Source organism: Pseudonaja textilis, chromosome 18 (genome assembly GCF_049901715.1).
Source record: "Pseudonaja textilis isolate UNSWEBS1 chromosome 18, rPseTex1.2, whole genome shotgun sequence".
NCBI classification, from domain to species: domain Eukaryota; kingdom Metazoa; phylum Chordata; class Lepidosauria; order Squamata; family Elapidae; genus Pseudonaja; species Pseudonaja textilis.
The window spans coordinates 3,628,248-3,653,034 of record NC_142007.1 but is presented as its reverse complement, the minus strand read 5'-3'; the positions used below and the strand labels follow the sequence as shown (position 1 = coordinate 3,653,034).

The following is a 24,787-nucleotide window of genomic DNA, read 5'->3' as shown; positions in this document are numbered from 1 at the left end:
CGACACGGTCTTGTCTCCTAACCCAAAATCAAAATAAACCTTTTCAGGTTAGATTTGGCCGGTATAATTATTTCAATCATTATATCTCAGACTTCCTTTGGAGAGAAACAGTTTGTTTTTTTTCTGAGCCACTTTGATTGCTCTCCAGAATTTTGGGTAAGAAGCTTTGCTAGCCCTTCCAGAGATCTGAGAATTAAAACTGGGTTTTTCTGCAACCAAAGTAGCAGAACCAAGCCACTTCCTTTCCAAGGCATTTATGGAAGGCCCTTACCCCTTTAGAAAGCACTCAAGGTCAAATTAGCTGCTCCTAATAAAATGACTTACCGGAAGAATTCTTCGCCCAGGTATAAATTGGCCCTAGGTTGCAAGCCTTTTGTAAATATTAAGGTAAATCTAAAAGGGTCCCAACTCTTAATGAGAAGAGGATCAGAAAATGACCTGCCTTGAATTGGAACAGAGAAGAATTCTGAGGCCATTCTCAGCGTATCACCCACTATTCGTTTCCTTGGGGATCAGAAAAGGGAGAGGATTTGGCTGTCCTACTGACGCCTTTCTCACAACCATCTGGTTGGCTGGTTTGGAACACAAGCTGGGGAACATAAGCAACGTTACTTGAGTGTTAGTCCATCAACTTGTCGACGTGAATTGGCAGCAGCTTTTCAAGGACCAGGCAGATCCCCTGAGCATGCAATATAGGAGAGAAACACTGATTCTACCAATAAACTCCGATGCCGCCTTATTGGAATCAGAGAGGGAGAGATTTCCTTGGCTCTCGGGACTGAGATGGAAAATCTGGAATCTGTCCATGGAAGGAAAGTAGATCTGGCTTTTTGGGTTCCGCGTTGAAAACGATCTTCTCCCTTTCTCTCGGATTGTTTGCTAGGCCTCCTGGGGGAGGCGGGGGGGGTAGAAGACGTTTGCTTCATTTGGCTGCAGAACGTTGATGGCGGAGCGAAGGTGGGCAGGTAGGGTTCAGAGTTCAAGCTTGTCCATCAGGCGGCCGGGTGCGTTTTCTCCCCCCCCTCCCTCTTTCTCCCTTGCAGATTGTCTTGGGAATTAGACTCCCACAAACATGCCCATGAAGTCAGATCCGTTCTGAATGGTCACGGGGGCCCCAGCGCTGTTGTCCACAAAGATGGAGGTGTATTGTCCAGCCTGTGCCGCGGATGCCAAAGGAAAACGGGAGACAGGAAGAGGGAAAATGAATGCGCCGTACAGGACATGGGTGCCAAACCTCCGTTGGCTTAATCAACAAATCAGAATAACAGAGTTGGGTGGGTCCTTGGAGGTCATCTAGTCCTCAAGCAGAAAACCGTATACATGTAATCCTCAATTTACAGCGTTCATTTAGGAAATGTTTGACGTTACAACATTATTGGGAAAAGTGACTTAATAACAGTAGCAATGGCAGTTACACTTCGATTTATATACCGCTTTACAGTGCTTGGCAGCCCACCCTGCGTGGTTTACAGAGTCTGCCTCTTGCCCCCAACAATCCAGGTCCTCATTTGACCTCGGAAGGATGGAAGGCTGAGTCAACTTTGAACCAGTCAGGATCAAATTCTTGGCTGCGCGCAGAATTAGCCTGCAATACTGCATTCTAATGGAAGGAAGGATGGAGGATGGATGGATGGATGGAAGGAAGGAAGGGGAAGGGAAGCGATGGAAGGAGGGAGGAAGGAAGGAAGGAAGAGCAATAGACTTATATACCACTTTACAGTGCTTTCCAACGTGGTTTACGGAGCCAGCCTCTTGCCCCCAACAATCTGGGTCCTCATTTTACCCACCTCGGAAGGATGGGAGGCTGAGTCAGCCTTGAGCCGGTGAGACTCGAACTGCCAGCAGCCGGCAGTCAGCAGAAGTAGCCTGCAGTACTGCATTGTAACCACTGGGCCACCACGGCTTAATGACCATTTGTCACACTTGTGCCCATTGCAGCATTCCCATTGGTCATGGGATCAAAATTTGAGTGCTTGGCAACTGGTTCATATTTGTGACGGTCAATCAGAACAGAGCTGGAAGGGACCCTGAAGGTCTTCTAGTCCAGCCCCTTTCTCAAGCAGGGGACCCTGCGCAGTGTCCCAGAAGAACTAATTGAATCTTGATGACGTCTCACTCAGTTGGTGACAAAAGATCTCTGACATAACCATCCACCCCGGTGTCCTCTGACACCCAGCCTTTAAGCTAGTGTAAATTCCTAGAATGTCCTGGTTGGAACTGGACTCGCTGGACAGGACAACTGGACACAGAAAACAGATTGGGGGCAAAATTCTTGGAAATCTCAGAATTAATCTGAACCGTCTGTTGCATAATCCTTACCTGGAGTTGGAGCAATCCATGAACGTAAACGGTAAAAATTTTACTGTTGCTTTCCAGCCCAGTGATAACCTCCAAAGATCTAGGCAGGGACAAAATGAAAGAGACAGTCATTTTCTGGCCAGGATCCAACTACTGAGATGACATCAAGTAAGAAGGAGGGTCTCAGATTGACAAAGCCGGCCATATTTCACAGATTACAACAGTCTGGTAAACTATAGTACTTACTGAAGTACTATAAACCCTTGTTCTCCTCTCCCCTTCACGACTTCTTTAGCGGATTCTGCCCTAGGCTTCTACAAGCCTCGTTTGGGGAAAAAGATACGGAGCCTCTTCCAAACTGGCCAGAAGTTTTATTATGCACATTGGGGCTTGTTTCTGAGCAGAGATGTATAAACTCGGCAACATTAACTGTTAAGCTGTGTTGTCTTTGTCTTGGTCTTAAAGGGTAGAAGATGCCAACATTGCACAAAAATAGTTCAAAGAAAGAAACAATCCAATTTTTCTCCTCTCATAAGAGCAATCTGGGCATTTGCAACCTTCAGTGCAGCCTTACAGTAGATATCAGACTGTTGAAAAAAAAAAAACCACCGCTGTTTTTTTTTTTCATTCCTTCTTCCAACAAATTGATTTTTTTCCCCCTCATTTCCTTTCAATCTAGCAAACCACCCTGGGATCATTTCAGCCAAGGGGGGAAATGTTTTTGAGGGATAAAATAAATCAGGTCTTTGGGTTGAAGAGTAACCCTGCTCCCAGGGACTTCAAGACAAGCCCATCTTGATTATTGGCCAACTGTAAAGAAATCATTGGCTATGGCCTTCTTCTGGAACGTTTTCGGCCTTCCCTTTTAAACTTCAGATTTCCAAGTGGTCTCCAATCCAAATATTAGTCAGGCCTGGTACTGTTTGGCTTTGAAATCAATTAAGGTGAATAGACGGGAGCTGCCACCTACTGTGGGCCAATCAAGGATCAACAGATTTAAAGATGCTAATAAGCACTATACTGTACGTGTCGCTATTAAACTGTCACCTGCACCTCTATAACTGTCTGGTTTGGTTCTGAAACCCAACAGGACAGACACAGACTCCAGAGAGGAATTAGGACTGCAGAAAATAACAATTCCTACCAACCTGCCTTCCATGGAGGACCTGTATATGTCACGAGTCAAAAAGAGGGCTGGGAATATATCTACAGACCCCTCACATCCTGGACATAAATTGTTTCAACTCCTACCCTCAAAACAATGCTATAAAGCACTGCACACCAGAACAACTAGACACAAGGACAGTTTTTTCCCAAATGCCATCACTCTTCTAAACAAATAATTCCCTCAACACTGTCCAACTATTCACTAAGTCTGCACTAGTATTACTATTAATCTTCTCATCATTCGTATCACCCATCCCCTCCCACTTGTGACTGTATGACTGTTGCTTGTATCCTTACGATTTATATTGACTGTTTCCTAGTGTGATTTGATTGTTTATTGTACCCAATGACTATTATTAAGTGTTGTACCTTATGAGTCTTGATTCTTCACGAATGTATCTTTTCTTTTTATGTACACTGAGAGTTTATGCACCAAGGACAGATTCCTTGTGTGTCCAATTACACTTGGCCAGTAAAGAATTCTATTCTATTCTATTCTATTCTATTCTATTCTATTCTATTCTATTCTATTCTATTCTAAACCATGATTCTTAACTGGGAGATTTCAGTTTCATTGTAAAGAGCATCTTTGATTGTCTCTGCCTCATGCTCTCATTTTCCTGTCTGTAACTTCCAGATAATGGCTGCTATAGTATTTACTAAAATACAGCATCCAAAAGAGAGACATTAGTAGGCTAGTGAAAACCCGGAAATATAAAACTCTTTTAAGTGTGTGATGTATTCCTTCATTTGGCCATGGAGCCAAAAGAGGCCCAATGAATTCGGCTAAGAGGCTAAAGAGATTGAAAAAAAGCTGAAAAACAGAGGATTGGAGGGAAGGAATAAACTGGAATCATGGGATAAGGAAGAGGACACTTACGAAAATAGAACAGTATATAAAGAAAGATCTCATAGCACCTGGGAAAGAAGAGGCAGGAGGAACTGAATAAAAATGTCAAAGATAATTTGTGGTAGAGCTCCAGTGTTCCTGGATAAAACAAACCCACAATTCAAGCACTTCAATATACTTACGTATATCGGTGGCAAAGGGATTCAATGCAGATCAAGATTCGGACATTATCTCTTGCTCGGAGCTGCAGTTTACTTTTCAGCTCACTGTGGTCTTGGAGAGAAAGAAAGAAAGAAAGGTTGAAAAGGAAGCATTTCTGTTTTAGCATTCAAGAACGTTCAGTGCACAAGGAATGGATTTTCCAGCATTGGCCTTGCAATCGGTTTTACATCCTGACCACAATTTCTTGGCCCGGTTGAAAGAAATGGTCCTTATTTCCAGGTTAAATCTCTCCTTGTTCAGTTTCCATCCGTTATTCCTTGTCTGGCCTTCGGGTGCTTTGGAAAATAGCTTGACCCCTTCCTCCTCTCTGGGGCAGCCCCCCAAATATTGGAAGACTGCTCTCATGTCTCCTCTGGTCCTTCTCTTCTTTTTAAGGGTCTTGAAGGAGAGTGAGAAATTAAATGTAATATTGAGGAATGATCTTATTTGTCTTTTTTGCGGAGGAAAGATAGCAATAGCACTTAGACTTATATACTGCTCCACAGTGCTTTGCAGGCCTCTCTAAGCGGTTTACAGAGTCAGCATATTGTCCCAAACAATCTGGCTCCTCATTTTACTGACCTCGGAAGGATGGAAGGCTGAGGATGGATGAAAGCCAATTGATAGATGGACTTTGGAGATTGGACTTATTGTATTGAATTAATCAGCAATTGATAAGAGATGGAATTAAGAAACAAACATGGATCTTCCATCTGGGACCAATTGGGGTTAATATTTGGAATGATTTGGGATTGAAGCCGTGGCAAATGTTCTATGAATTGACTAACTGGATACCCGTGCTTCGCTATGAAACTATGTGATCGGGCTTAGTTTTTTGGGAGGAAAATAAGTGGGTGGGGGAGGAATTCTGCCTCTGCCTACCAGCATCCATTGGTATTCATCTGGTTAGCATCCTGTCCGTGTGTGAGAGAGTTGAGGGCTGTTGGGAAACTGAAACAGTATTTGCTGTGTGAGCAAGAAGAAGACAGCAAGGAGCCTGGGTGTGGCTTAGCTCAGCTGTTCTGTACTAAAGCCGCTTGCTGCTGTGAAACTAAAACTGAAACTCCTCTGCTTGTGTTTTGCATTTGGAAGAGATTTCTTTTCAGGTGGGGAGTGGGAGTAGAACTCCTTAGCATCAGAGCGTGTATAATATAGGAAATACTAATGGCTCTGATGGTCATTTCAAAAAAATCCTTTTTTAGTGAGCACCTAGAAGCCAAGAAGAACATAACGTGCCAAATTTCAAGTTTGTAGGCTTTACGGTTCTGGAGATTTTGTGATGATGCGTGAGGGGTATTTTGCTTTTATATATATAGATTACAATAACAGTTTGCAAACAGGGGCTTTTGGAATTTCAATCTTGCCTTGTATTATTAATCATAATTCTTATTACTTTTATATGTTTATATGTTTATTATTATTGTTTTTCATGTTAACCATTTTGTTATAAACTGCCCAAGAAGGATAAAACAGGCCTGGCTATTTGTATGCTTGGAGCTGTCCAAGGTCCTGAAGATTCAGCACCACAGCATTGTGTAACTAAGCTAGCGCATGAATCGGGTCTGCTTGGCCCTCTTCGCCATCAATTAATCTCGTACGCTTCCTCACTGTTCTCTGAAAAGGAAAACAGTGGACAAATTTAGCCACTGTTTCTTTTCTTGTCCACAAAAGGTTCTTTATGCAACCTGTTAAACATAGAAGTTACTGGTAGTAAAAACCCAAGCTTTAAATGTATTAGGATCTGTAGCTAGTAAGGCTTTTTATGCCCGTGATTATCAGCAGCAGCCAATAATTATCAGTATTTGAAAATAATGATGCAGGATAAACCAGCAGAAGAATTTTGAATGTGTGTTGGAGTGTAAAATGTATACCGGACTCTTCCACTGATTTTATTCTGTCCATTCTTTGAGCAAAAGACATCTTGTGTTTTCTGGCCATTGATCTTTAGCGGCATAGATTTGTGGGGGGGGAGGTTGGGGGTAATATTCATTCTTTTAAACCAGAAAATTGCCTATGGAAAAAAAAAAATAGTTTTTGAACCCATACCATAAATAAATTCTATCACTTACCTACATGGACGTTGGCTGAAAACTGATAAATGCCAGATACTGAAGCTGTAAACCTCCCAGTTGTTAAATTTAAGCCGGATCCTCGGAGAAAAGATCCTTTGGCTAAAGGCTGTGTGAGAAAGAGGAGGGGAAAAACAGAATTATTATTCTATTAATATTCCCACCAGTTCAACCAGTCTTTATTCCCATTCCATAATATGCAAGAGGTGTAGTCAGCTAGGTTTATATACATCGTGTCTGTCTTCAGCCTTTCCAATTTTCTCTCCCCCCACAAAAAAATAAATGCCTTTAAAGTTCCTGAAAATTATATTCCTGTGCAAAAGGAATTTCTGAGGGTTTTTTTTTAAAGCAAGTTTTTTTTAAATTTCTTTCAAATTTTCTTGAAGTATTTTTGTTTATTTTATTGTCAGTGTCTGGACTGCTAATGGCTGCTCTCTGTTAGTCTCTATGCTTCCTGATCTTAAAAAAAAAAAAGTCCACATATATTTCCCTCTGGAGACTAGCAGGCTGCAAAATTCAGGAGAGAGAATTGTACACTGACAGAACCTGTCATGAGATTCTCTGCCCCTCCTAGTCACTTTCATAACTACATAAGTAGAACCTCAGAAATGAGAACTGTCCTCTGGAAAAAATGCAAAACAATGTACGTTCAGTAAAGTTGAAGGAAAAAGACTGGAAATATTTTTTAGCAGAACTGTCGTTGCTTATTGTGCCATTCCGTTCTTCTATTGTTTCATCAAGTTTGACAGAATGGCAGCAGGTCACAAATTCCCACCCAGAATTTATATGAATTTTGGAAAACCAGGTTGTGCTTCCTCTCAGTTTTCTGTTGCCTTGTTTGGGAAAAGAGTAACCGGTGTTGCATGAACAGGTAAGACCCTGAAACTCAACTTCTGATGATGGTGTCGAGCTACCTCTTAGCAACAGAACTGAAGTGATTTCCTGTTGTTTTGTTCCATGATGATTTCCGGGTGGTCTCCTATCCACAATCCATCTTCTCGCTCTTGCGTTGACATTGAGGGCAACAAATCTACTGAGTTTTCTAAAAATTGTTTCAGAAGCTGACAAATCCATGCAGTCAAGCAACCCAGGACAATAACATGTCAGAGAAAACAAGATTTTGCACATTCTTAGGTGAATTTTTGTTTTTTTTTGGAAGAACTTTGGAAAGATCTTTATTGTGCGTTACAAAAGGGTCATCACCTGTAGCCTGGCCTTGAGCTCTCTCAGCTAACGCAGAGTGTCATGCCCCTGGTGGAGTCTGACTCTGAGGGAGAGGAGGAACAGCCAACAGGGAGTGGGAGTGTGGCTCCGGAGGTTGTGAGGAGGCTGGGGAAGGGCAGAGGCCGGCTGGGCAGTCAGAGGAGGACCCAGGCCCATCCCTTATCCATCCTAGGTCACGCAGGGAGGAGAGGATAAGGGAGAGATGTGGTCTACTCGGGAGGAGAGGGCCTTGATCCTCTTCATGGGCTGTAGGTGTGAGAACTCCGTAAGAGTTTGGACCTGCGTACTGGCGAACGCTGGAAACAAAGCGTGTTTTATTTTGGTCTGAAGTTATCTTGGTTGGCGTCCTTCCAACAGACTGTGCCTTGTTATCTGCTTTGAATTTGGTAAATACTTCTGTTCCGTTGTGGAAATTTCATCATTGGAGTTTGTTTGGTTTTTTATTTCACCTCTATCTGCTCATTAAATTCAGACTGCATTGGTTTCTTTTGAAGACTATTTTTGAGCCCGTTTTATCTCCAACTGAGTATTATTGAACAGTGGGGCCAAGTTGGAGGCCTGAAAGGACATTTATTTACGTTTTGGATTTTGTTACGTTGGTGGTACACTCTGGGTCATCGCACAGAGAGGGATTTTTACCTCATTGGTTTGAACATCTTTATGTTCAAAGGTTTGCAGGTTCAATTACCAACATTTCCAATTTAAGAAGGATAAAGGAAAGGAAAGGGGGGTGGGGGTGTAAAATCCCCCAAAAACCTTTGAAAGAAAAACAGCAGAGCCAAATGGACAAATACTCGGAGACCTGTTGTTGTTTTTTATGTCTGCAAAACATCTGTGGGATTTCAAAAGGAGGCCCCCAAAAAGTCTTTTTTTAAAAAAAAAAAAATTATTATTTTTTTAAAAAGAAAAGATGACTAGCCCAAAAGCGCTCCAGGCAATCTCACACCTCCCCCAAGCAACCTAAATTGCTTTCTTCTGCAGAGCCTAAAGCTCAGGGTCTTTGTTATTTTATAAAAGGCGGTTGGGGCAATTGAGCAGGCCTAAAGCCACTGGTTTAGCAACTCCCCGACAAGCGACTCATTCTAGACAGGCTGCGTGCAGGGAAGATTATCGGAGTTAAGTTAAAATAAACCCAGCGTGGCATGTTTATTGTTAGTTTTGGCTCATGCGATGCGGGTTTGGCTCAAATTCGGGAGTTGGGGTGGGGGTGGGGAAGAGAAATGAACTTTACTGAACTTTTTGCGGGGAGGTGGTGGAAATCTATGAATTTGGCATCTTATGATTGCCCTCTCAAGAATTGGAAAGGCGGCAGAGAGGCATGATTTTACCTTGCCAAGTTAGTCTCGCTGCCCCCTCGCCAATTCTGACATGGCAATAATAGTAATATTAATAATAATCTATATATATATAAAAGCGAAAGACCACTCACGCATCAACACAAAATCTCCAGAACCGTTGCTCACTAAGAAAGGATTTTTCAAAATGACCATCAGAGCATTTAGAGTATTTCCTATATTATTATTATTATTATTATTATTATTATTATTATTATTATTATTATTATTATTAACACGCTCTGATGCTAAGGAGTTCTACTCCCCCTCCCCACCTGAAAAGAAATCTCTTCCAAATGCAAAACACAAGCAGAGGAGAGGAGTTTCAGTTTCAGTTTGAGGGCACCAAGCAGCTTTAGTACAGAACAGTTGAGTTAAGCCACACCGAGGCTCCATACTGTCTCCTTCTTGCTCACACGGCAAATACTGTTTCAGTTTCCCAGCAGCCCTCAACTCTCTCACACATTTGACAGAACGCTAGCCAGATGAATACCAATGGATGCTGGCAGGCAGAGGCAGAATTCTGCCTCCCCTTATTTTCCTCCCCCCAAACCCCTCACTTTATCCTTTTAGATCATATTTACTTAACTACTGTTTAGCCATTATATGAAGTGGCGTGCAATCAGACTGGGGAAGATTACAGGACATTATGGCAGACTTGGGGGGCACTTTAGTGGGAGCAGAAAAACGGGGTTGGGTATTCAAGAATTTCGGGCTCAACCCCATTTCTTTTCCTTGCCTCTTGATCCTGAACTGAACTGGGCTTGCTTTGTTGGGGAAAAAAGTGAGAAAAGACGTCTGAAAACAATCTATAATGCCTGTTTGCCAAAAGGTTACAACGGATGTGCGCGATGGCCAGGAAAGGCTCCTGCGTTGAAGGCCTAAGCTCAGATCCGTGTTTTTCAAACTTGGAAACTTTACGACGAGTGGACTTCATCTCCCAGAATTTTCCAGCCATTACGGAGAATTCTGGGGGGGATGAAGTCCACATATCTCAAAAGTGGCCAAGTTTAAAAAAAGAAATACTGGTTTAGAAAGTGGACGAGGAAGAAATTAGACTCGGGCTTCTCCGTCTCAATATTCCTCACGGTTCTTTGATCCCCGTCTAAGGTTCACTCCTCCCTTCTTCTCTGGAGATGGCAGTGCTCTCTGACAGTTCCAATTCCTTTGCCTGTTTCATTAAAACCAATTAAACAAAAAATCAGAAGGCAGTGACTTAATTCCCCTCAAAACCGCTGACTTGAAAACAGAAAGCAGTTTTCCGGCACCAGTAAATTGCCGCTTGAAAAAACATTCCTGTTTCTTCACGTCTCGCTCCCGGTCTCTCAACACACTCACAAAGAGAAAGAATTAATGTGGTGCTCTGGGAAGGAATGGAATTAATCGTGATACGCTAATAGGTTAAACTGCTCGCCGGTTAGAACAATCCGCCAGTTTCCCTGACACAGCCCTTAAGCCTCAAAGATTGCAAAATTGGTTTAATTATAGCTGGGGAAGGGGGATACAGCCATGAGATACTTATGTGAGCCTCCCTGAACATTCCCCCGCCCCCCACTTCCAAGTGCACAACTTGTTGCATTTGGAGCACCGAATCTTTTTGGGTTCAAACACTACAACAAGGAGTTGCCATCCTTTGTTTAATTCTGGCCTAGGGACAAGACAAAAATTCTTCCTTATTTCCACCTCCTCGCTGATTTCTCTTTAAGAACTCCCCAGCGCTTAGGAAGAAAATGTGAAGCACAAATCAGATCTCAGCCTGGAGCCATCCTTGCCTTCTAACTCATTCCTCTGTCCCAGAATGCTTTGCTATTCTTTCCATGGTTTGTCGCTCAGGAGTAAAATATAATGGATGGGAAACTGATCAAGGAGAGATTCAACCTGGAAATAAGGAGAAACTTTCTGACAGGGAGAACAATCAACCCATGGAACAGAAGTTGCCTTTGGAAGTTGTGGGAGCGTCATCACTTGAGACTTTGAAGAAGAGGCTGGATTCCCATCTGTCAGAAATGGTGTAGGGTCTCCTGCTTGGGCGGGGGGTTGGCCTAGATGAGCTACAAGGTCCCTTCCAACTCTGATTATCTGTTATCTGCTTTGCTCTTAATCTGTCCCAGGGTCAAACCCCCAGCATCTTTTGATTTCATGTCCGAGAGACAAAGACATGTTGGTGTTTGGAATCGGTGGTCCAGTGGTCTAGGGTAGAATATGCTGAGGGTGGAATAAAATATTCATTTTCCTCAATTATAGGACTGGTTGAAAGTGTCCCGCGAAGGTGGCATTAAACCTCCCTTACTGAATTCTGATACTTTACTTTACTTCCAAGTCAGCTAAGATTCCTTCTCTCAGTGCTGCTTCGAAAGAATGCAATTTAATTCTTCTTCTATCACAATAGGAATAACATTCATTGTTGAGAATTCTTACCAGCTATCTTACACTTATTCAAAGCATTACATACCAAGCTCAGTTTTCCCGTCCTCCTCCACCTGAAGATTTCACAACTGAGCACAATCAGAAAAAAAAAAACCAGAATAACAGAGTTGGAAGTGACCTTGGCGGTCTTGTAGTCCAACCCTGCCCCCCAAGCAGGAAACTCTATATCATTCCAGACAAGTGACTCTCCAATCTGTTCTTAAAAATCTCCATGGACGGAGCAACCAGAGCTTCTGGAGGCAACTCGTTCCTCCAATTGCTTCTTCTCAGTCAGGAAATTTCTCCTTAGTTCTAGGTTGCTTCTCTCCTTGGTTAGTTTCCATCCATCGCTTCTTGTCCTGCCTTCTGGTGCCTTGGAGAATAGCTTGATCCCCTCTTCTCTGGGGCAGCCCCTCAAATACTGGAAGACTGCTATCATACCACCCCTCATTCTTTTTTCATTAAACTAGCCATCCCCCATTCCTGCAACTCTGCTTCCTATGTTTTAGCCTCCAGTCCCCTAATCCTCTTTGTGGCTCTTCTTGGCACTCTTTCTAGAGTCTCAACATCGTTATTATATCCAGGCGACCAAAGCTGCATGCAATATTCCAAATGTGATCTTACCAAGGCATTATAAAGTAGTATTAACCGGCTATTAACATTATAAAGTGGTATTAAATCAGTATAATAGGGTGGCTGCCGTTTATGCTAGAACCTGAAGTGATATAGAAGATTGTCTAGTAGTCCAACTCCCTGTTATGCATCAGATATGAAACCCTTCCTGCTTAATTTTGGTTTTAAACACTCTTTTTCCCAATGTTGGGGTGCCTGCTAAGTTCCCGATATTCCTCTCCGCGTGCTTCAGACGGTTCCCTTTTTTTGGTGACTTAAAAGATCGCCGTTCCTGAATGAAGGTTGTCACCCCTCTCTTAAGTTTGGGCAGTCAGGTGGTCTCCTTGCAGGGATGTTGTCCCGGTGGCTTAGGAGAAAACATACTTCAAAGCCATCAGAATTGCACTTCGTAAAGGCAGTTCGCTGATGCAGGAGGATCAGACGCCCAGTAAGAGTCCTGTGCAGTGATGGCTGTGGATGCGCCCACCCGACGAAAGGGTGACGATAGGCCTCGTTTTCTTTTCATCGCCACCAGCCAGGACTCTGTCGTCGGGCTGGCTGGGCCCACAGGCAGCCCGTGCCTCGGATACCTCATTGTAAAAAAAAATGCTCTAAAACCCACCTGGCTCAGCCGCGCCGAAGATGGCACGAAGAGTGCCGGCTGGCAGGGCAGGCGTCTGAGAAATCTGCCAAGCCCAATTAGAAAAGCACAGCCTGCCTCAATTCAACCTTCGCCTGTGCGCCGATGGCTATTAAGATGTCTTCTCCACGCCAATTAGAGTGGCACCAACATTATCCTTGGAGAGAACTTTGACCCCGCCTGGACTCCAAGAGACACTTCCCCCCCCCCCACCCCCTAATCTCCACTCCACCATATATTTCTTTTTTTTTTTTTAAAGGCTAAGCTGCTATAGAGCCCAGGAACAGAGGCTCTATCTTTCATAAGAACTCATACAAAGGGAGGGCAAAATGTAACTGGCACACAAAAGAGAACAAATGTTGGAAGAAGCCAACACCATTCAATACAGCTCCACAGCTTTCCTATTAGTCCTACCACAAATCTTCTCTGGGCAACCTTGATTGCTGATGACCACATGGATATGCAGACAGTGGAGAGGTTGTGTTTTTTTTGGCAACATTATATAACTGGTTGCCACTGACTTTTTGGAGACTTTTTACTTCCGACCACCCAGTCTTGTCTACAACTCTAGGATTGTTCTGACCAAGGCTTCCTAAGACCGTAATTAAGCCCACGCTGAGTCCCAACAACTCTCTTTTTATTTCAATGCTGCGAATTACATTCATTCCCAGCCCCTGCTCATCTCTGTCTCAAAGCCGAAGAGCCAGCGCTGTCCGAAGACGTCTCCGTGGTCATGTGACCGGAAGGACTAAACCCCGAAGGCGCAGGGAACGCTGCTCCCTTCCCACCAAAGGGGTCCCTATTTTTCTACTTGCATTTTTTTTTACATGCTTTCGAACTGCTAGGTTGGCAGAAGCTGGGACGAGGAACAGGAGCTCACTCCATTCTGCGGCGCTAGGGATTCCAACCGCCGAACTGTTGACCTTCCTGATTGACAAGTTCAGCGTCTTAGCCACTGAGCCACTGCGTTCCCTAGTCTTACTAGCCGACTCCAAATCTATTTGCATTGTAATCAAGCCCTGTGGTGTGTGTGTGTGTGTGTGTGTGTGTGTGTGTGTGTGTGTGTGTTCCCCAAACAACTAATAAGGGCTCCTGCTTGACCTCACCATCTGAAAATTCTGGAGTTCCATCAAGGTTTTCTTGTCCACGATGATTTGACCCTTGAGCTTGCAATGGAAGGCTTCCTCCACTCGCCGGTAGAGAGACAGCTCCTCCAGGGGCACCAACATCACCGGCATCTCACTGGGATGGGATGGGAGAACTGGAGATGCCCGCCTTTCGGTAGCTTCTGGAAGGAAAAGGATGGCAAATTGCAATTGCAATTACTCCGGAACTGATCTTTCCCTTTCTAGTTAAAGTCAAAGAGCCGGAAAAGAACTGCTTTACCTTTTAGCATGTCTTTAAATTCTTGCATTAAGACTTCGTGGGTGACTTCAGCCCCAGGAAGGCCAGGGGGCCCTGGAGGACCTGGCGGCCCTGGAGGTCCGGCAAGACCACGCTAGGGAAAAAAAAAAGAAAAGCGCAGAGAAATAGAAGATGTTCAGAAACGTTCTTATGCCGAAGGAGAAGTTTGCCGTTTCATTAGTCAAATGCCAAATTCATGGTTTGATTTGGACCTGTTCGGAAAAAAAATCAAGGGACGTTGTTAAGCTGGGCCAAAGACTTTGAAGATCATCCCCCACTGCTTCTGAACCATTCTCCAGGGAATCGGTCAACGTTGCTTGCTTCCTGCAGTGTTTCCCCACAGCATACAGGATACCCAGCTGGGAAAATGACAAAATGTCAGGGATTGTTTGGGCATAGAGTTGGCCAAAGACTCAGCTGGGATCGATAGCATAATGGAGCAGCATGGCAACACCAAAAATCAATCAATCTATCTATCTATCTATCTGAATCTATAATTTATTTATCTGCCTCTGCCTGCCTGCCTACTTCTCCCTCCCTTCCTCCCTCTATCTATTTATCTGTTTATCTGTCTATCTGTCTGTCTGTCTGTCTGTCTATCTATCTATCTATCTATCTATCTATCTGAATCTATAATTTATTTATCTGCCTCTGCCTGCCTGCCTACCTACTTCTCCCTCCCTCCCTACATCTATATATCTATCTGTCTGTCTGTCTATCTATCTATCTATCTATCTATCTATCTATCTATCTATCTATCTATCTATCTATCTAGGGAAAGATGAGGACAACGGAGAAAAGAAAAGTGTAAACTTGAGCAGCTTTGTTAGATGTTCGGAAGAAAAGTAATGGTGCATACAAACCCTCCCTTCTTTTTTTTTTTCATGAAAAAGCTTCCATTCTGAACATATTTCCCCTTAATCTGAGTAAAATCAAATTTGGTGACTTCATCCATGCTATTTTTGCTGATTCCATCTTTAGGTAAAGTGGTTTTTTTTTGGAGACTAACACGTATGTAACGGTGAAAAAACACCCATTTTAGAAAATAGCACCCATTTCGGAGAAAATTGTCCACACGGCCCATTAAGCAAAACTGCATCCCTCGAAATTGTATACAGTATTGGGAAGAAAGCTTCTCTGGAGGTGTGGGGTTTTCTCAAATGGAAACGGAAATGAGACAGATTGAAATCACGGCTGAGAAAAATGAGCAGAAAGGCATCGACCAAAAGAACCCTGGCGTAGCGCCGACAGCTCCTTGAAGAAAAGAGACCTCACAGATCTGCCACAAACCAGATTCACATTGGAAATGTCATTTGGGAATCAGATCAGTGCCTCCTGACTAATGACTGCAGGAAAGGCGGAAGGACCTTCTTCTCTTGTGCGCATGCATTTCCACGTGAGACCGAAAGAGGATATTCAAGAGAAGGAGCCCATGAAAACCCTGGATCATGGAAAGATCGTGGAGATAAAATAAACCAGCAAGGAAAATTAAGGAAGGAGCTCTAGCGTGCAATGGAGGGTCGTATTAAGGGCAATCACTCACTGCGGCAACATTTTCTGCAGATCCTACATCATCCGTCTGACACTGATTATTAACCTTGTTTTCCCGAAAATAAGACCCAACCAGAAAATAAGCCCTAATGCGTCTTTTGGAACAAAAATTAATATAACACCTGATCTTATTTTTGGGGGGAAACACGGATAGCTAACAATTGCTCATCTGGCTAGTTAGAAAGTCCAAAGAACCTCCCCGCTGCAACGTTTTAATGCCTCAACCATCTTGGTCACCATTATCATCCCCAGCTAAGCCAAAAGATTCCAGAAAGGACCTACTTTTTTATCTTTCCCTTTGCATTTCTTTTTGGAGCTGCTGCCATCACCTGGACGCTGTACAAATGAAATCCATGTCTTGCGTGGATCGGTGATGCGTGGGTCTGGGGATTCTAGCATCTAAAGGAAGCAAGAGTGAAAAAAAAGCGACAGTGAGATTCTTCAGGCTGGCAGAAAGATTTTTCCACCCCCTTGATTGCCTTATGAACCTTCCTGTTCCCAATTCTGGATCTGAAATCCAAGAAGCAAAATTTCCACAGAGGAAGAAGGGGTTATGAAATTTATAGCCTGCGGATTCCCACCCCTGTCCTTTTTCTCTGTTGTTTTTTTTAATTGCATCTCCGTGGGAATGAAAAAGGATCAGTGATGAAAGAGGAAAAGTAAGATGGCGATCGCTCCATAGAAAGAAGCATGGGAGTTAAAAGCCAGCCATGACGTACGGAAGTGGCTGTATCCATTTACAAAACAGCGATTTGTACCAGTGCTCTTAAAAAGAAAACACAGCTGGGGAACACCAAGATTTGAGAACGATAGACCACTGGACCACAGACCAGGAAAAGAAACGAGCAAACCATATGTGCTTCCTTAGGACATAATGCAATTCTGATTAAGCCATCAAAATATAATGGTGTACCGAAGAATCCAACCAATGAAAAGATAAGATACAACCACAAGTCTCTAAGCATAGATGAAAAAGATACTATCTGTGCAGCTAAACGTATTAACCGACCACATCTAAACATTTTCTCAACATCTACTACATTTGGCTTCCAATCAATTTGCTGGGACTTTGCAAATGCACCTAATGTCTCTTGCATTTGGTCTTTGGTTCATTTATTGGCTCTGCTAGTCCCAAAGATCCAGGAAATCGCTACCCATTTTATCTTAAAGGATCATTATCCAGGCCATTATCTAGGCTGGCTTCTGTGAAGAACTGCGTTGTTGTAGTCCAACAATTGATTTATTGCTATTTTATTTACTAATTGGGGTTGGGGGGTTGGGGAATGTTGTTTAAGCTAACCCCAGGCTAGGCCAGGGTCTGCTTTAAAGAAGGTTTCAAACCAATCCCATCCATTTCTGCCAGCTGGATGCGCCCACAGACCAGCCTACAGGCTCTACTCAATCACAGTTTCCCCGCCGGATGTCTGTCACGGAATTGTCAGCTGACAATCCACGAAGCAGCAATCCCAGATGTGCAGGAAATAACCAAGGAGCGGAAAGGACGCCTGCTTGAATGCAGGGTTGCATTCCTTGGGGAAAACAGGGGAGCCAGCAGAAGAGAGATTAGGGGTGTCTAGTTTAACGGGGAGGAAAAAGGACTAGGAGTGAGACGAGAGCAGTCTTCCAATATTGAAGAGATTGCCATAAAGAAGAGGGGGATCAATCTATTCTCCAGAAAGCAGAACCAAGAAGCAATGGATGGTAAGAAATGAAGGAGAGAAGCAACCTGAATTTCCTAACAGCGAGAACAATTAACCAATTAACAATTAACATTTGCCTCCAGAAGTTGTGGATGCTCCATCACTGGAACTTTTCGAGAAGAGATTGGACACCCATTTGCCTGAAATGGTATAAGGTTTCCTGCCTAAACAAGGGGCTGGACTAGAAGACCTCCGAGGTCCCTCCCAACTCTTGTTACTCTGCTACTATTTTGTTCTCGAGTGAGGATGGAGGCAAATGGATTGACACCAGAAGGCAGAAGCTCCCCAGTGAGAAGCACTGGAGAGTCTCGAAAACTTAAAATGAGATTTATTTTTCTTCAATAAAAATATCTCACCAAGGTTCAAGATTGGCTCAGCCTTCCGTCCTTCCGAGGTGGGCAAAATGAGGACCCCGATTGTTGAGGGGCAAGAGGCCGACGCTGTAAACCGCTTAGAGAGGGCCGTAAAGCACCGTGAAGCGGTATATAAATCTAAGGGCTATTGCTATCTTGGGTGCAAATGTCATCTTAAAACCTACGTTTGATTAGCCAGACACTGAGAGACAGGGAAAAGATCCTGCTTCTTCTTCACATTTTCAGTACAGTTCCTGTCATCTTGCCCACTTGAGAAGTTGCTAAGGATACAGTCAGAGGTGGTATTCAGCAGGTTCTGACCGGTTCTGGAGACCCGGGAGCGGAAATGTTGGGTCGTTGAGAGAACTGGCAAATACCGCCTCCAACTGGCCCCGCCAACCCCATCTTCTATTCTCCGCCTCCCATTGAGTCCCCAGCTGATCGGCTGGCTCTTCTTTGGTTGCCCTGCATAGGAGAACGGAGCCGGAAAGCAGGTTACTGGGGTGGGGAGGGAATGGGGATTTTGCCGTTGCCTTCCCCCAGGAGTGGGGTGGGTAGGTGGGAAAATGGAGGTTTTACAGTATCCTTCCCCTGCCACGCCCACCAAGCTACACCCACAGAACCGTAGTAAAAAAATTTTTTTAATCCCACTACTGGATACGGTCCTCAACTCCTGGATTCTGATAGCCCCTTCAGGCACCGTCCCCCCTCCCCTTTCATAAATGAAAGGGCCACTGGGGGAGGCAATTGTAAGAGATCCCCGGGTTCCTCGGCCTCTGTTGCCCCAGGCAGATGTTTGCGGAACCACAGCTGTCTGCACGGTGAGCCAAGAGGGGAACCCAAGTCACTTCCAGCGGAGCGTTAAGCACATTCCACGGTAATTGAATAATTAGTGTCAATGTTAGATCCGTCAGGCACACCCTGTAGCCAGGCAGATTTTGCTGGCACGGGATCAAGTCTCTCTACCGTTTTCCCTGGGACCCCAAATTGCTATCCGTGAAATGAGCTTCTTGGCAAAAGGGGACGGGGGGGTGGGGAGGAGGAGGAGGAGAAGGAGAAGAAGAAGAAGAAGAAGAAGAAGAAGAAGAAGAAGAAGAAGAAGAAGAAGAAGAAGAAGAAGAAGAAGAAGAAGAAGAAGAAGAAGAAGAAGAAGAAGAATAGAATGCAGAATAGCATAGAATGCAGAATAGAATAGAATAAAATAGAATGCAGAATAGAATAGAATAGAATAGAGTAGAATAGAATGCAGAATAGAATAGAATAGAACAGAATGCAGAATAGAATAGAATAAAATAGAATGCAGAATAGAACAGAATGCAGAATAGAATAGAATAGAGTAGAATGAAGAATAGAATAGAATAGAATAGAATAGAATAGAATAGAATAGAATAGAATGCAGAAGAGGAGAAGAAAAGAGAATGCAGAATATATACCTGTACCATTTCAGACAAATGAAGGAATTGGAAGAAGGAAGAAAGTGGTATGGGGCTCATCTCAACTCTATTTTTTCTTTGCAAAATTGTTGGAAGAACCCACACAACTTCTCCCTTACACAACGTGGGGGTTACAGCATTGGGAAAACAAGCAAAAATGAGCCAAGCAGCTGCTCTTCTGTTTAACAAAAACTGGGCTCCTGAGCCACGCCGAAAGGGTGTCCCTGACAAGGGCTGGCAGAGCTTGGGAACCCCGGATGGCTGGTGACTGCCTGCCCGCTTTGCTGTCCTTAGCTTCCTTTGCTTGCAGCCAGCCCACTGCCCAACTGCCCCACCAGCAACATGATGGATGGCTAAAATGATCGCTCTGCCCTAGTGGCAGTATTATTTAATCCTCTTGGCCCCGCATGAGCAATCCAGTGAATAAATGTGCCAGACTCTCTTTATCTTGGCAAATGTTGGCTTCAGCAGCCAGAAAGAGACAGAGACACAGAGAGAGAGAAGGGGAGGGAGGGGGAGAGAGACAGAGAGAGAATGAAAGAGGGAGAGAAAGAGAGGGAGAGAGAAGTGAGGAGAGGGGACCCCACTCTGGTCAATTGAGATAAGCCTGAGATGGACACTCTTTTAGCCAATAGTTATAGTCTGCCAGTGTGTTTTTCTTCTTTGGATTGAGGGGTAGGGAAAAAAAAACTTTTAATACTCGTGCCTCTCAAAAACTCGTCTCTACTTAGATTAGCCTCCCAAGAACTGTTGTTCCTGGACTCCAATCCCATCATCCTTCAATGTTGACATGTTGGCGAAAGCTTGTGGAAGCTGGAATTCACACAAGCTCTTTTCTCTGATCTAGCAGAAACCTTGCTTCCCCTGCAACTGATGGTACCATACCCGAGTGCAAAATAAATATAACCAGGCCCTTTTGTTATTGCTAAGTTTTCCTCTCCAACCATTGGCTCACAGCGCCTTTCACCGCACGTATAAGCTCCATCCTGAAAAGCAAAACTCAGTCTCTGATCTAGGAAAAGTATGTTGTTGTTATAAAACTACACTCTTCCCAAGCAATTGACCCACAACTCTAAGTACAGTAGACAAAATTGCCTTTCATGGCTGTCTAGAGAATACGTCCTGCCTTCCCCTCCGGGAGGTTAATTACTTCCCAATCCTACCCCAGTTAGTTAATTAACCACCGGGGATAATTACCTAGTTCTGCACAGACAACCACAGCTTAACAATAAATGGCATTTTAAAGTATTTCGAAACTCTTGTCAGAACAAAGGACCTATTAGGGGTTTTAAAGACTGCTACTATTGTGATCGCACCCCTCGGAGCTGGGGAATTATCTTTTCTTTTCAGTTCCATGCTGGCCAAGAGACACAGCACCTGCAAGTTGTGTGGGACACCACATCCTCTGCAACTTTGCAATGTTGGGTGGTGCCGTTCAATAAAACGGAGGTGGCCTTTCAAACGGAGGACGAGAAACCTTCCTTATCAAAGCATTCTGGTTCTCTGACAAGAGCACCTGGTTGGCGGAGCTTTTCCCACATCTCCGGTTAAGAGTCAACAGCCCCCAGGTCTGGAGGTGATGAGGCTGATGAGGAAGAGAAGGAATAGCTGGGTCCAGTGCCTGATGCATGGATGCACAGAAGGGAGAGGAGAGGAGAGGAGAGCAGTGGAAATCTATGGGCCGGTCCTTGGGACGGAAGAGCCACCGCTGCTAGCGAAGCCCCCACTCTAGCTCTGGGGATGAAAGGCAGGGGGTGGAGATAAAGAGGTGTGGCAGACAACTATTCATCTCCCGGCCAGACAGACTTGTTAGCCTCTGTGTGTGTGTGTGTGTATGTGTGTGTAGAGAGACAGAGACAGAGACAGAGAGAGGACGGAGAGAGAGAGAGAGAGACAGAGGCAGAACCTGGGCCATCTGTCAGCCCTCAGATGGAGAGTCAACAGCCCCCAGGTCTGGAGGTGACTCATGAGGAAGAGGAGGAACAGCTGGGTCCAGTGCCTGACGCATGGATGCACAGAAGGCAGAGGAGAGGAGGGCAGTGGAAATCTATGGGCTGGCCCTTGGGACGAAAGAGCCACTGCTGCTAGTGAAGGGAATAAAAGGAACGGGGCGGAGATGAAGAGATGTGGCAGACAACTATTCATCTTCCGGCCAGACAGACTTGTTAGCCTGTGGAGAGAGGGAGGGACAGACTTTTTTTTCCGGGGCTGTTGGTGTTTCTAATAAAGGGGACATTTAGTTAATTACAGAGGGTTTGTCGTGTTTGGGAGCCAGGTCAGAACGCAGGTGCTTCTTGACTTAGGTACCATTTTGGCCATTCAAAATTATAGCAGCGTTGTAAAAAAAAATGACTTGTGGCCGTTTTTTTCACACTTACGGCTATTGCAGCCTCCCAAAGGTCACACGATCAAAATTCAGACGCTCGGCAACCAGGTGATGCCGGCTGCAGCATCCCAGGGTTGCGTGATCGCCACTTGCAAACCAGGGGTGGGATGCTACCGGTTTGGTCCGGTTCTATAGAACCGGTAGCTCCAAAGAGCAGCTGAAACCAAACCCCGGTTCGCTGCGACAACCTTTCTGGTCACAACGCACTCTCACCGAACCGGTTGTAGCACCGGTTGAATCCCACCCCTGTTGCAAACCGTTGTACCAGTTTTGGGGTAAGGACCACCAATCTTGGGAACCGCCTGTCTCTTTTCTGCTGACAGTCAGATCAATGAAAGACCTCTTCGGTGTATATATGACTGTGGGCAGGGTTTGCAGTGGCTTCTTCCAGAGCTTCAGCAGGATAAATGTAGCCCCCGTGTGGGATGATAAATCAAAAAGCCTCGGTGATTTATGCAAATCGTCCAGAAATCCATTTGCCTTTTATGGTCTTAAGTGCAGGATTAGAGTTTGCAATTCAAGGCCAGTTCATCATTCACAAAGGCAACAGAAATCTAGTGATCTCAAACAGGGTGGGATAACTTTTCTCTGCTTGTTAAATCCTCTTTTATTTAAAAAAAAGAAATGCTTTTATAAAACACTCATTGCTATCATCAACTTCAGGAGTGGAAAATTATTTGACAAGGTGGGGGGGGGGGGGAGAAAAAAAACCCCTTTCGAATCCTATCTCCTAATCCCATTTAGAGATAGACTGCATCTGACCATGGATGCACGTAGCATTTAGCAATCCATCCCCAGACAGACCCAACTCTATTTAAACTTTGTCTAAGTTTAATGTAAATTTTGTTCTTATTTAAACACACAAGTCGCCTTGGGAAGTTGAAATAAAGGGAATGGAAGTAAAATAATAGGAATCTTCCTTTTGAGGGCCTCCAGCTGCTCCGTGAAAACTTTCCTTTTTAGGAAGGAGTGGAACTTTTAGAGGCACGATTGAATCCTGCGAGTTCTTTGCGATTGATTGATATTTTTTTCCCCTCCTGCTTCCATCCCTCTTAACTTCATTTTGGTCTTATAGGTGGTTTCTTTTCTGTAATTAAGGGGATAGTTTTCCTCTTCCTGGATGAGTAAAATTGGAGGGACTCTCTTCCCAGCCAGGCTTAGCCCCTGACACGTTGGCCAATTATTTCTCTTTGCTGACTGCTGCTGTTTTGCCTTGGCTTCCTTTCGCTGGGACTTCCATTAGGATTCGGGGGGACGGGGGGACGGGACTGCCGGCTAGATTAGGCAAGCAAGATATAAGCAAATGAAACTAGAGGGGGTGAATGAAGCATAGTTCAGGTAAACTGAAGGGAGCCCCTAACAACATTGGATGCAGATAAGCACTTCTGTCTACTCTGATTATTATTATTATTTTTTGGCAGCTTGGTTTTTGGGAGGGGCTGCCAGAAAGATACGGTGAAGTTACTTCTGCCCTTTGCACGCTTAACACAAACCTTGAGGGCTTGTAATGTTATAAATCTTCCCCTTCACCTCTCCCTCCCTGAATCAATCCCACTTGTTCTAAGCCGCCCATCCCTTCCATTCTCAACCTGCCTTTTGTGACGGTTTGGATTCCCTCTCCCATCAGACCCACAAGTATGGAGTTTGTAGTCCAGCGGGCTAGAATTAACAGCCTGGCCTATGGGGATTGGAGGGGGGGAGGGGGCTGGTAGTTATGGAATACTCCCTACCCAGAGAGCTGCCCCCAATGGCTGTGCTAATAGGATAAGGATAAAGAAACAATTAATCCATGGAACAACCTGCCACCAGAAGTTGTGAATGCTCCAACTCTGGAAGTTTTTTAAAAAGATGTTGGATAACCCTTTGTTTGAAGTGGTATAGGGTTGGACTAGAAGACCTCCAAGGTCCCTTCCAACTCTCTATTCTATATGGATAAGGATAAGAGTAGATAGAGTAGAATAGAATAGAATAGAATAGAATAGAATAGAATAGAATAGAATAGAATAGAATAATAGACTAGTGTAGAGTAGAGTAGAGTAGAGTAGAGTAGAGTAGAGTAGAGTAGAGTAGAATTCTTTATTGGCCATCATCATCAACAACCCTGGCAAAAGGAGAGTCATAGAAATTATAATTCTCCACCCCTCCCCTTCTTCTGCTCAGGTTTCTGGGTCATGAGGAAATTTCTCCAAAAGTTATGACGAGATTGCTCGGGTTGATCAGAGCAATTTCCTTTGTCCCCATTTCCAACCCGGTGGGATTATCACGGGGAAAATCCTACAAGCAGGGTACGATGGAGGTCTTGCCAATGTCAGATCTGCTGTCTTGGATAAAAGAAGCTTGCTTTCCTGGTCTCCAAGCTTAACAGCCGCCTCAGCCCTTCCACCCCAGCTGAAACAACCCTCCGCATATTGGCAGAGTTGAATGTCATCAAACGAGAGACCTCAAAAACGTCACCCCCTCCAATCCCGCGTTGTGCTGAAAAGGCCCTTGTGGAAAACCACCGGGGCTCCGTTTGGCAGAACCGCTATCTTTTAGGAGGATTAGAAAAGTCTCGGGAATCCCCACCTTCCCTCGTCTCATCTGGGGAAACCCCGATCCCATGGGGGTCCCCCGTGGGAAAAGCAACTCCACCCAAATCCCCTGGATTTCCTCACTCCCTTACCTTGGCGTGTCCGTTCAATTCTTCACTGTTGGAAAGAGTGGTGTTGGAAAGAGTCTCCGTGTATTGGTTAGGCTCCTTCAGTTTCTTCCGCTCTTTCTTGGCCGCCGCCGCCAACAGCGGGAAATTCGGGAACTCTTGGCAGATCAGCATCGCCAGAACAAACCAACCCCAGTATCGTCTCCTCTCTTCCGGAGACCTCATCTTCAAGCAAGATGGAGGCAACCTTCTCAAGACGGAAATCAGGAATTGGATCAGACTTGGGATGCCGGCTTTGCCTTTCCTGGGTCTCTTCTGCAAACGGACTTTTCTCCTAGTCACCCCAAGCTAACCTCCTTTGCAAGCAACATGTAACCCTTGCCAGCAGTCTGGCCCGCTGAACGTCCACCATGCCAAAGCGACCCGCCGTTGAGAAGTCACTCCCCTTCGGCCAGCAGCTTCTTCAAAACAAAAAATTGGAGCTAACTGCCAGCTCAGAGGAGAAGGTCGACCGGCATTCC

At 44.6% G+C, this 24,787-nt stretch overlaps 1 protein-coding gene across 1 annotated transcript; it reads right to left on the bottom strand.

The window, feature by feature from the left end:
* Positions 1–1,018: 1,018 nt before the first annotated feature.
* On the bottom strand, positions 1,019–24,636 carry C1QTNF12 (C1q and TNF related 12). The gene is made up of 8 exons (XM_026715715.2): positions 24,291–24,636; positions 16,039–16,155; positions 14,188–14,299; positions 13,908–14,089; positions 6,586–6,694; positions 4,498–4,588; positions 2,320–2,398; positions 1,019–1,155 (listed from the first exon to the last, which is right to left on the bottom strand). Exons 1-8 carry the CDS (start codon positions 24,489–24,491, stop codon positions 1,057–1,059), a joined length of 990 nt encoding a protein of 329 aa, XP_026571500.1. The 5' UTR covers positions 24,492–24,636; the 3' UTR covers positions 1,019–1,056.
* Positions 24,637–24,787: the final 151 nt, after the last annotated feature.